A 12,494-nucleotide genomic window follows, 5' to 3' on the forward strand; every position below is an offset into this window, starting at 1 on the left:
GTTAGTGCCACCATGGTGAAGTAAGTTCTGTAGTGGTGCTTATTTCACATGCAAGCCATTTCTGCAGTTTTATACTTCTCACTGCCTCAGTAAAGCAACCAGCATAATCAAAGATCCCACCAACCCTAGACATTCTCTCTCTCTCTAATTGGACAGAAGATACAAAAGCCTGAATGAATGTACCACCAGGCTCAAGGACAGCTTCTCCCACTGTTATAAGACTATTGAACAGTTCCTTAGTACGATAAAATGGACTCTTGACATCACAATCTACCTCATTATAACCTTGCACTTTATTGTCTACCTGCACTGCACTTTCTCTGTAGCTGTTGCACTTTATTCTGCATTCTGTATTGTTTTACCTCATACTACCTCAATGCACTGTGTAGTGAATTGATCTGTCTGAACGGTATGCAAGATGAGTTTTCACTGTACCTTGGCACATGTGACAATGATAAACCAATTCCAATTCTTTTTATTTTAATGTTAATGTAGAATAATTCATATCAAAACAAATTTATCTCAATATGATACAAGTTTTTTTGGGAAAAAAAATTGTGAAGTAGAATGAGCTGTGGCTGACTAATTTGATCAAGATTACACTAAGTCCACATTTATCCACTGAGACAGTAGGCCACACTGGTGGTCTATGAATAAATGGTAATGGGATTGTATATTGTATTTGGCCAATTAACAAGAAATGACTTTTTATTTAAATGGGCTCAGCAAAGCTTTGTTACTGGAATTCTTCACCTTAAAGAACTTCATCTTAAAGAGACTGTGGAATTAAACCAAAAAGATAATAAATCAAAATGGTGGGAATCACATGTGACATTCTGAAGACCTTGTTTAGTGCATGTGACTAGTGTCACTTGGACTTAGAGAGAAATATTCAACAAATAATGTAAAACATTGGGACCAAAATTCTGGAACATGGTAAATACTGTGTACAGTTCTGATTGCCACACCACAGGAAGAATGCAGTAGCAAGAGAGTATGCAGAAGAGATTCACTAGGATGTTGCCTGCAGTAAGGGCTGTAGTTATAAGGAGAGGTTGGAAAGGCTAAGTTTATTCTTACTTCTTGTCTGGCCACTCAAAACCTTGTTTCCTAACATTGTGGCAATTAAAGAACCAAGACTTAAAATGCAGATTAACTTTATTTAACCGTTTGAATAAATGTATTTTGCAAAACTGGGTCTCTTTACCTTCAAGAAGGCAGACAGGTGACGGATAATTGTCTTTAAAATTATAAAAGGCTTTAAGAGACTGAATAGAGAATAAATGTTCCCACTAGTGGGGATGACCATTACCAGAGTCCACCAATGTAAGATAGTCACCAAGAAATCCCATAGGGACTCTAAAGTGAAACTTCTCCAGCAAGAGTGATGCAAACATGTCATTTGCTAGCATAGGAACTGGTTGCAGAAAACAATATACATTGAAGGGGAAAGAACTGGGGTGCTGCGTTGATTTTGTTTTAAATGGAACCGGATTAATGAAGTACAAAAGCCTCAGTTGATCAGCAGAGCCCTGGGACGTGATTCTGCGACTTGCACCTCACAGTGCAGAGGTTTTTCCGACCTGCGTTTGCAGAGGGCGACCCCCCCCCCCCCCCCGACCGAGGGAGGGCACGGCGGAATCTCGCGCTGTGGCACGAGAACGCCCGTCCCGCGATCTGCCTCATGGCAGCATCGGATGAAGGCGTTGGAAGCGATTAACACCGCATGTGAAGGACCCGTCGCCGCCCCGCTCCTCCCCTCCCGCCCCGCTCCTCGGACACCCACCGGGAGGTATGGGCCCCGGGCTCAGCTTCTCCCGGGTTTGCTTCCGGGTCGGGGGTGACGGCGCCATATTGATCGGCTCGGAGCTGGAAGCGGGCGGCCCGGCGGGAGGTGAGTGAAAAACAACCCGATCTACCGGGGATTGCAGTCCAACCCCTTCCTCATCATGACCGGGCGGGGGGGGGGGGGGTGAGTGAAAAACAACCCGATCTACCGGGGGCTGGAGTCCAACCCTCTTCCCTCCGCGACCCGACGGAAAACCAACTCCCGCCGCAGTCGTTCGCGTCCGCCCGACAAGACCCGGAGACTCGATGGTGGTTCTGTGGATGGTGTCCGAGGGTTGGCCTCTTCCCCCCGCCACCGGGTTTTTGGGTGGGGGGGTGATATGCCCACCGAGCGGGACGGGACCCTGCTCCTCTGGAGGGGTGGTGGATTGGGGGAGGGGGAAAGCAGATGATCCCCAGTGGGTGGGGAGGAGTGCAGGTCCCTGGGGAGCACGCCTGACTCTCCTGTGATGATTGAAACCCGTGGAGGTTGAGGCCTGAGCCCGGCCTGGGGTCGAGGGGGAAATGCCCGCTTTCTGCTCGGGTCCGCTGTGGTGGTTGGATAGGGGGGAGGGTGGTTGGGGAGGGGGGGGGGGAGGGAGGGAAGGGGGTGGGCGGGCCAGCTCCTACTCGACCTTTGGTGGCAGGGTGGGCGACGATGAAAAATGTGGCTCTCTTACGAACATCACCCCAGTGGATTCCAAACGATAAAATAAGTTGTCTTTACTCTTTAATTTTCCTCTTCTGTGAAGCTGTGGCAACTCGAGAATCTTCGAAATATAATCAGGGTTTCCATACTTGCCAAATGAAGGTTATTAATAAAAGTGCGTTTGTTACACTTATTTGGTTTAAAGCAGTCTTGATCGAGACACGTATTCCGGAGGTAGTTGTCTATGAAATAGCTTTTTAATAAACAGGGTATGCATTAAAAACTTGTTTTATTTGTAAGTATCCTCCTTGGATACATCTTTTTTTCAAGAATACTACATGACACTGATATTTCAGAATCACTGACTGGTTAGATTATGGTAAGAGGCCATTTGGGCTGTCAAGCCCATACCTGCTCTGGTAAAAGCAATTCCCCTAATCCCACTTCCCCCACCCTCTCCCCACAATATCACAACATCTTTTCTTTTAGATATATGTTGCTCTATCTGGAATGCTAAAATTGAATCTGCCACCACTATTACTCCAACAATGTATTCCAGACCCTAATTACCAGCTGTTTACTCATTCTTGGTACTTTTGCTAGGCAACGTTATTCTATGTCACTTAGTTCTTGATCCTGACACCACTGGGGAGTTTCTCCCTTTCTACTCTGTCCATATCATACATAATTTTGAGTATCTCTTTCTGATCTTGTAACCTACTGTAGTTCAAACCTCAGCATTTATAGTCTATTCAATCAGTTGAAGGCCCTCATCCCTGGAATCATTTTGGGAAATTTGTTCCACCAAAGCCTTCACATCTTTCACAAGATGCATAGAACAGAACCAGCTATTTCCACTGTGGCAGGAAAGTGTTTTTTAAAAGTTCATGGCTTCCTAGCCTTTGCCCTTCATGCCTCTATAAAGCATAAGATCCCATGTGCTTTTTAACCACTGTCTCAGCTTTCCATGCCACTTTCAGCAAACTGTTCACATGCGCCCCAGATTTTTATGTTCTCATATCCCCTTTAAAGTTCTGCTCTCTGGTTTATATTGCCTTTTTTCATTCTCAAAATACAATGTTTTTTGGCATTAAATTTTCCCCTGCCATGCATATGTCCATCCCATCTGTCTCCTTGAAATGTTCCTATCCTCCTCACTGTACCTCCTAATTTTGTGTTACTTGCCTTTATAGAAATTGTTCCATTGCACACCCATGCCCAAATTATTAAGAAAAATAGTGTTTGCCATACTAATCCCTGGACTGCTCTGCTCTACACTACCCTTCAGTCCAAAGAAAAACTTCCACTACTACTGTTCCCTGTTACTTAGCCAATTTTTGATTCATGCTGTTATAATCCTTTTTTATTTCCATACCTTTCAATCTTGATGGCAAGCCTATCATGTGGCATTTCATCAATTAACTTTGTAAGTCCATATACACCATATCAATTGCAATTCCCCCATTAATCCTTTATGTTACTTCATCAAAAAACCTATCAAGATAGTTCGATATGATTTGTCTTTAACATATCTATGCTGGCTTGCCCATTAAGGTGTGAAGGTAGCAGGTTCAGTGTTTTTGAATTTAATGTTTTTAATTGGACATTCCCCCACATTTCCCTTTTGTCAATTCGGTTACTGTTCTGCAGAAAACTGTCTTACTTTTGTCTCACATCAAGTTTTTCAAAAATCCATGCACACTTTGCATTTTTCCATTTCAGAAGATTAATACTGGTTATATCACAAGCTGGGTATTTCATTCACTCAATTAATTACCTTGAGACACAGCTCATGAACCTTATTGTGACTGTGTTTGTAAATATGCAGACTGAGTGGTATGGGAATGCGTGCAGGTAGCCTTGAACAGATACAGGACTTATGCTGGAGTTCAGAGCTACAACCATGCAATTTACCAGCAGGTCCAGGTTACTTTTCATTTCTTGAATTACCAAAGTGCTCCATTAGCTGTAAAAACATTTTGGGATTTTCTGAGATCATAAATACTCTATAAATGCACATTTTTCTTTTATTGTTGTCTGTTTAGAGTTTCCATTCTGTTAAGATGTTGAATTACAAGGTTATTTAGAGTTCACTGGAAAGAATCCAAATCTAGCTTTAAACTTGCAGATCTGAAAAACAAACTTGGCAGGTACATAGAGGGATATATGGCTGTGTTGTCAGTTTAACCATCTGACAGTGACTTTGCTTGAATTCCATGTCACTATAGATGTCTTAATTTAGAGCACAGTTTTCTATCGTTACCAACTCTGGAATAGATCCTTCTGTACTACAAATCCACCTTCCTTCTTGGCCCTGGATGTTTAACATTCGACAAAGAAAACATTTGTACGATATGCTATGGCCTTCAATTTTACCTCTTTGCTGTTTTTAAAAAAAAGCACCAAAAAGCCTTTATCCCTTGCTGTGCCAAGTCCCCACAAATAATGTCAGCATCTATTACGAATTTGCAGGAGTAAAGTGAATTAGCATTTGTAACAGATATATGATATTTTCTAACTGTGGTCTGATAATAAATTGAAACATCTTCATTCACATTGGTTCCTTGGTCTAACTAACTTCCTCAAAGGTAAATCTGATCCAAAAACCCATTTGAATGTAGATTGAGTCCAATCACTTTAATGTAAAATGGCTGACACTCCTATCATTGTCCTCCATTTGTATTTTTGGTTGTCCTGTAGTGACTGCACTCAATTTAAAAGCAAAACATTTAAATTTGCAGAGCTGCATCTTTTCATTTAATTTCAGATTTTTAACTTGCATAAGTAATTTAGGGGAGGTGGAATGTTATGTTATTTCCACATGATAGTTCTTTATGTTAATAAAATCCAGTCTTCAGAATGAATGTAATAGAAAATAACATGAGAAATAGGAGCACATGTAGGTTATCCAGCCCTTTGAGACTGCTCGACATTCGCCAAGATCGTGCCTGATCTTCTAAAACAAAAACTGAAAATGCTGGAAGAACTCAGCTAGTCAGGCAGCATCTGTGGTAAGGGAAACTGTCAATGTTTCAGCTCTGCAAAACTTTGTTAGATCTGATTCTTTTACCTCAACGTTATTTTCCTGCACTATTCCAGTTTCCCATGAAGATTATAAAAAGTAGAAGTAGGCCATATGCCCCAACAGGCCCCCTCCCTTATTTAGTATATTCATGGCTCTTCATTTCATTGGTCTCTACACTATTTTCCTTCCTGATCACCATAACAGTTGATTTCCTCATCATCAAAAAATCTTTCTATCTCAGACTTGAACATACTTAATGATTCAATATTCAGAACTTTCTGTGAGTAGAAAGCAACAAGGGTTCATGGCCCTTTGAAAGAAGGCATTCCTCACGTTCCAGATTACTGGTCCAGGACAAGCATACTCTCAGCAGCTACCCCCTCTGTCCCTCAATATTTCAATAAGATTGCCTCTCAGTTTTCTAAATTCCAGAGAGTGTAGGCCCCTTCTGCTCAATACTTCATCATAAAATATCCTCTTCATTCCAAGAATCAGTCTAATGAACTTTCACTGTACTGCATCCAAAGCCAAAATATCCTTTAAATAAGAACACCAAAACTGTTCTTTGTTGGCTGAAGGAGCCCCTAAGTTCCTTACTCTTAATAGTAGGAAGCGGTTTAAGGACATTAAAAGGGGAAACAAAAAGCTGGTGCTATTTTTACCCTTTAGGTTAAACCTGGAATATTGATTCTAGTTAAGATCCAGTAGAAACTCTTTTCTCCAGCCAGGTCTGGTGATGAGTGTTTAAGTCAGTTGTCCTCCAAAAGTTTTTAAAGTTGAAGTTTGGAGTTTGATACCGCATTTTTAAACAACTCATGGTGGGTTAGAATAACATGGGTTACCAGGACATGATTGGAGGTGAGCCTGGTCAGTTATGAGACATGGCAGTACAGTTCTCATGGTGAAAATAGTGACAGATATGGATGAGAGAGGTTAAGGGAGGAGAGCGTATTGAAAGACAGTAATTGGAGAAGAAATGAAGATGGAAATTATGAAGAATAAAGAGAAGTTCCGCACAGAATTTTAAAAGGAGGCAAGAAGCGTGGAACGAAATTAGGAGTTTGAAGGTAGAGTAGATGACAAAAGATTGAGTGAAGAATTGAGAGTGTACTTTTGGTGATAAGGAGCCATAACACTATAGCGGCAATCTGGGTAGAGTAGGCAAGGGAGACATGTTAAGTGGTAAGGTACAACTATACAAGCCAAATTTCAAAGCCAGAATATCAGTACAATGATCCACAAATTGGTTGTGGATGTCAAGGGCTTTTTAAGTTAAAGGGCATTGTAGAGGAAATTGGCTTCTTGTGTCTTTGGGGGGGCAGGATGGAAAGGAGTGTTGTACCTATTTGCAAAAGGCCAATGGATGTTGCTTTCTTAAATTTCATCAAAAATGTGGATGACTAGAGTGTAATTTTAAAACTTTCACAATGTGAAGATATTGTTTAAACTACTGAAATTTGGGGAATTTGACTGTATATGGAAAAAGACATAAGAATGTCAGTGATCAGTGATGCCACATTTGAAACACTATATATGATCTTGGACATCCTGCTGGAGGGAATTCAAAAAAGGGTGATGCTAAAATGGTAATAGCATCTAATTATACATGGTCTGCAGAGGGAAAGTTGTACATTGATAGATAAACCTTTTTTTCATTCTATCCTTAGACTTTGGAAGTGCAAGATATATGGCATTATCTATATCTGTAATCATGGCACACTGTAAACAGATTTAGCCAGAAGAAAAGTCTAGAAAACCTGCATTAAACACAGACAAGGCCAACTGAAAGAATGATAGATTTCCTTCCCTTATCCTATCTGATAGTTGTATGGTTATAGTTACTGAGTTTTTTTTTCCCCCAAGTTCCAGATTTAATCAATGACTTGAATTTAAATTCTGCATCTGCCATGTTGGGGTTCAAGGTTGTGTGTCTAGATCATGGGTTCAAAATTTTGGCTGCTTCCCCAGCAACTTAACCACTGCACCCTAGGCCATTTTACATTACTGTGAAAATGTGAATGGGCACTTAATAGAGTGAGTTACACCTGTGCTCCTGATGTGATTTCCATATTGGGTACATAGCATGATGTCGGTTCCTATTCAATGTTTCTGGCATTGCAAGCTGCTCCCATCCCTTACCTCATCACCATCACTGGTCCTCCTATTAACAAACCAAGCTTTATCTTTGGGCCAGATCCTTTCCTGACTTTTCTGACCATATAGCACACGCTGATTCTTTTTGCCCAACCGCAGTACAGGTCTGTTACTTCTCAGTCCCTCCCCTAATTTAAGGAAGGACAAAGCTCCAAATGTTTTCTTCTCCTCCTGGCTCCTGGACGGGACATTTTCACCAGGATAAATGTGCATTTAAAATTTGCAATGGAAGGGTCTATGAAACAATTGTTGATGCTACCGTGCTAGTCTACTACACCCTTTATTTGAACTATAATTTCTGTTCCTTAATGCCATAATACTTTTGCAAAATCCCACAATGTGAAGAATACTTATTGCTTCCATTTGGTTGAACATGACTATATTGTGTGTAAAGCAGAACAATAAGGAATTTCTACATGTTAATAGTTGCAGCATTTCACTATGATTCATTGGCAGAGTACTTTTGGACGTCTGAAATAATACAAAAAATACTGTAAATACTCTGCAAGTCGGGCAGCATCTGGAGAGAAGTACAGTAACGTTTTGGGTCCACACCCTTTCTAGCATCTGCAGATTTTTGCTTCTCAATTACTTCAGGATATTCTCAGAAAACAATGGGCACCTTGTGAACACCAGATTCTTGTTTCCATTGCCTCTTAACATTTACGTGTACAATTAAAACAAGTTTAATATCTTTTCGCAATGTTATCTTTGGCCATTTTTTTGTTTTAATCTTTGGTTTTTAGTGTTTCAAATACCTGATGATCTGTCATATTCAGAAGTTAGTAAAAATTCACACACCTGTGCACTGTTAGAAGCTGCAAGTGTGCTTTTTGTTTGGTCCTTGCTATCATGTTTAATCTCCAGTTACTCTCCAAAGCTGTCAGATTTGTATTGCTGCTCCATACCTATCTAACCACAATTCCTCGTTCAATCTTTCACATTTCTTTCCCCTAATTTTAATGAGGATCTAACCAAAGTCATAAATGGTTTTGTCTAAAACATTGATAGATTCCCATCCTTATCATTGACATAAATGAAAACTTACATCCTTGTCTTTATCACCTCAAATTTGCACCAGGCTAGCTTTCTAGCTCCACTGTCTGTGAACTGCATTTCCTCCAAAATGCAGCTGCAAAATATCCAATATCCTCCAAAATATCCAATTTTGCACCTTATGTTACTTTGCCTCTGTCAATGGCAACCAGCTCTAGCTTCCAACTTCCCAGAACTGTAAATTAAAGTTCTCCATCTTTCTTTAAGTCTGTTCATGAACTCGAGCTGTCTATTTTTGCTTTTTCGAAAGCGATAACCTGCTCAAGTTCTCACGGTCTCTCACTTCAGCCTCTTTGCACTCCCTCTCCATTACACCATTATTGGCACTTATACTCTATGTCTTGGTTTTGCTTTATAGAACTTCCCAGATTCTTTCTTCTCTCTGCTTCCTTAACTCCTCCTTTAGCATGATCTCCATTACATTACCTTCACACCTTGAAAGTTTTTTTGGACAACTTTACACATTAAAGGCAACTTTTGTTAATCTAGAAACTCACAGTCATAGATTGGGTGTCCATTTCATCCTTCAATATATTTAGGATGTGTTACAGAAATGTATATTTGCAAAGTATATTTCTGTGAACAATGATTACTTTAGTAATTGTTAATAAGTGGCATTTGCCTGTATTTTTAAGAAATGACCTTTAACAGTTTAGTCAGTTGAATGTACTAAGGAATTATATATTTTGTATTCCAGGATATACTTTCAGCTCTATGGAGTTTCTCGTCTATTGAGGTAGAGTGGAAACACTGCAACCTTTCTTTTCTGTTGGTAACTTTTAAACAATTATAGTTGAATATTTGAAGATGTGGGATCAAGGTAGTCAACCTTGGCAGCAGTGGCCTTTAAGCCAGCAACAGTGGATGCAATCATTTCAGCAGCAACAGGATCCAAGTAAGTTTCCATAACTGAAATCTTCACAATGCTTAACTTGTTCATCAAAAGCATGTATTTGATATTAATTGATGCCGGCAAAGAAATTTCAGAGGAATTTGGTGTTTAGTATGTTCGTCTTTAACCTCGACCAGTGTTATAATTGTTAATTTCAGTCCATTTCACGTGCTGCCTAAGACATGCAGATTTCCAACCAATGGGTTGATGAAGCAGCCAACCCCAGTGTAATCTTCTCAGTCTTTCTCGCTTTGATATTCCACCTCAAATCCAGCAAGTTTCTGCTGGAGTGGAGCTAATCTACACAACAAATGGGAAACTCTGCAGTCTCTGTTACTTCCACTCCAGAACCAAGGTTACTCCAATCTCAGTCATCAAGATGCACAATGCAGGTGATGCTTGCTTACATGAACAACACCAGCCCCCGACAATAAAGATCCACTATGAAATCCTGCAAAATGTGGTCAACTTTCGAAATCTTGGGAGACCTTGGGGAAGAGAGGTGACAGTGATGAAATTCCCAACCACCCCCACTGTGTCAACAGAGGGTTTTACAATTGAGAAAAAGAGCATTCAAAGATCTCAAACCTGGCACAAAGCTCATGATCTACTGGGTACCAGTGATCTTTCCCCTGCTGTACCTTAGCAAGCATGCACTACCTATTGCAGTGCCTTAAAGCAATGAAGAGTTACCAACATTGTCTCTGCAAAAATCCAAATCCACTGGCAGGATATGTGAATCAATGTATTTCACTGTGTGTTTCGATGTACATGTGACTAATCCTTGGTGGGGGGGGATGAGATAGGAGGTATAGGAGAAGTAATATCCTTAGCAACTCAGGAGTCCATGGCCCGTGATGGAAAAGTGGCATCCAGAATCTCTTCACCAGGAACACGTGGAAGCTCACTGTAAACAGTGTGAGGAAAGTGTTATGATGACATATGAGACTTAGGTGCTGGCATGTGGAACAAAAAACAATGCTGAAAGAACTCAGCGTGTCTAGCATCAGGAACAAAAAAGAATGCTGGAAGAACTCAATGGGTCTAGCAGCATCTGTGGAGGAAAATGGTGGAAGTCAACATTTTGGGTTATTACTCACCTAGCCAACCTTTCGAGTACCTCCTGCCCCTCCTGTGGCTGAGTCTATGGATCCCACATTAGCCACATCAACCTTCTCAAAACCCAAAGAATTGGACTGGAAGTAAATCATCTTTGTCCCCAAGCTACTCTCCAAGAAAATATTTTCCTTTACCTTCAACTTCTGTGATAATTATTAATTGCTCACCAGAAACAGGCCAGTACCTCAGATGCTTAATTGAAATTCTACTGATAAAGCTGCACTTTCTCAGTCTCTGAGTTGAAACTACATATTGCTCACTAAATGTGATAAATTTTGAATTCATTGTGATGTACTGATGAAAAATTACAAAAGTTCTGCTTCAATGTGGTATTATCTTTATAATAACCTTGAAAACTTTTTTCCAGGTCAAATTGACTGGGCGGCATTAGCACAAGCCTGGATTGCTCAAAGAGAGGCCTCTGAGGAATCTGTAACACCACAACAGCCAGTAATAATACCCAATGGACAAGCAGTACATGGCATTGAAAATAGTCAAGACAATCATGGAAATTTTCCAGGAGATCCTAATTTCAACAGAATATGGGAACAGGGTTTGTATTTATACCTTTTCAGAGATGTTTGTTAACTTGAAGTCAGTTGGAACTATACTTGTAAATAGAGAAAACTCAGGGATTTTCATTATGTTGATGGTTGCATAACTGAGGTACTGTATTCCCTTACTACATGTGCCACCAGTAAATAGTTTCATAGGCCTTTACTAATTGTAATGAATTGTTCTATTCTAAATGAGCGCAGTGAAGTATGGAATAAGAATGAACAAGTTGGGCATCAGTCATTTCCTTGATAAGCCACATACTATCTGACCATTTATGGGCTTTAACCCATTTACTGTTCCCGTGGGCAAGATTGCAGAACTTTTCCTGTGGATGAATTGAGAGAAACTTCAAAACAATGTATCCCACCTAGGAGGGTGTTGAAGGAAAGGCGCACAAGATTGTAGCAAAATATGTGCATAATCTTTTTGCTTTTGTAAAATAAAAATTGCCTTTTATTGTGAAAAATATATAGGTCCTTTCTTTTACCAATTACCTTGCTTTTAAGATTATTGTTAAATAGTTCTTGAGCACTTCCCATTCTCCTCCCCTTGTAGTCACAGTGCACCTTTTTCCTCAGTCCCTTTTACTAATGACACCGTTCCTTAAACTATCAACTTGTTCATTTGTAGCATTCACACATACACCTACTTTGCCCCTTTCCTTTCCCAGTTTATGCCAGCAATTCTGTTCCTAGATTTCACGAGCACTATTTCTCCTCTGTCATTGAAATACATGGAGTTAGTCTTCCTTAATTAGTTCCTCACATTTGCTCTTAAATCATATCTGATGGATGATACTGCACATGGGATCAAATAGTCAAGTTTCATCACATTTCCCAGAAATAGTGTGTGCCTTAGTTCAATTTTCCAGAACAACTATGCATTAATTCAGAAGCCAAAATGGGAAAGTTAGAATTTGTGGCACAGCAGTTCATCTGGGATATGAGAAAGATGGATTTTGTGGATTCTCTTTTAAGAATTATTTTGCTGTTACCCAGTAACTTTAGTCATATTGTAGTTCTACTGTGGTGGATGTAGTTCTTTGTCCTTTAATCTCTGATTGACTGCGACCTGTTATAAAGTCCTTTTCACTCGAGCAACATCCCAAAATGAACATGGGAAAAGACTGCAATAAAATGAGCAGTAATCACTGAGTAAAGCAGAGTAAAATTAAAGTGCTATAAAATGGACTTCAATCGTGACGATAAGTGACA

General features: G+C 40.1%; 1 protein-coding gene across 1 annotated transcript in view; it reads left to right on the forward strand.

Moving 5' to 3' along the window:
• The first annotated feature begins 1,676 nt into the window (after positions 1–1,676).
• Positions 1,677–12,494, forward strand: part of pnisr (PNN-interacting serine/arginine-rich protein) — a 28,953-nt gene continuing 18,135 nt past the window's right edge. The window contains 3 exon segments of the mRNA XM_052024633.1: positions 1,677–1,894; positions 9,409–9,606; positions 11,090–11,275. Coding sequence (XP_051880593.1) covers positions 9,519–9,606; positions 11,090–11,275 — 274 coding nt within the window. The 5' untranslated portion in view covers positions 1,677–1,894; positions 9,409–9,518.

The sequence above is a fragment of the Pristis pectinata genome, chromosome 10, assembly GCF_009764475.1.
Source record: "Pristis pectinata isolate sPriPec2 chromosome 10, sPriPec2.1.pri, whole genome shotgun sequence".
Taxonomy (NCBI): Eukaryota; Metazoa; Chordata; class Chondrichthyes; order Rhinopristiformes; family Pristidae; genus Pristis; species Pristis pectinata.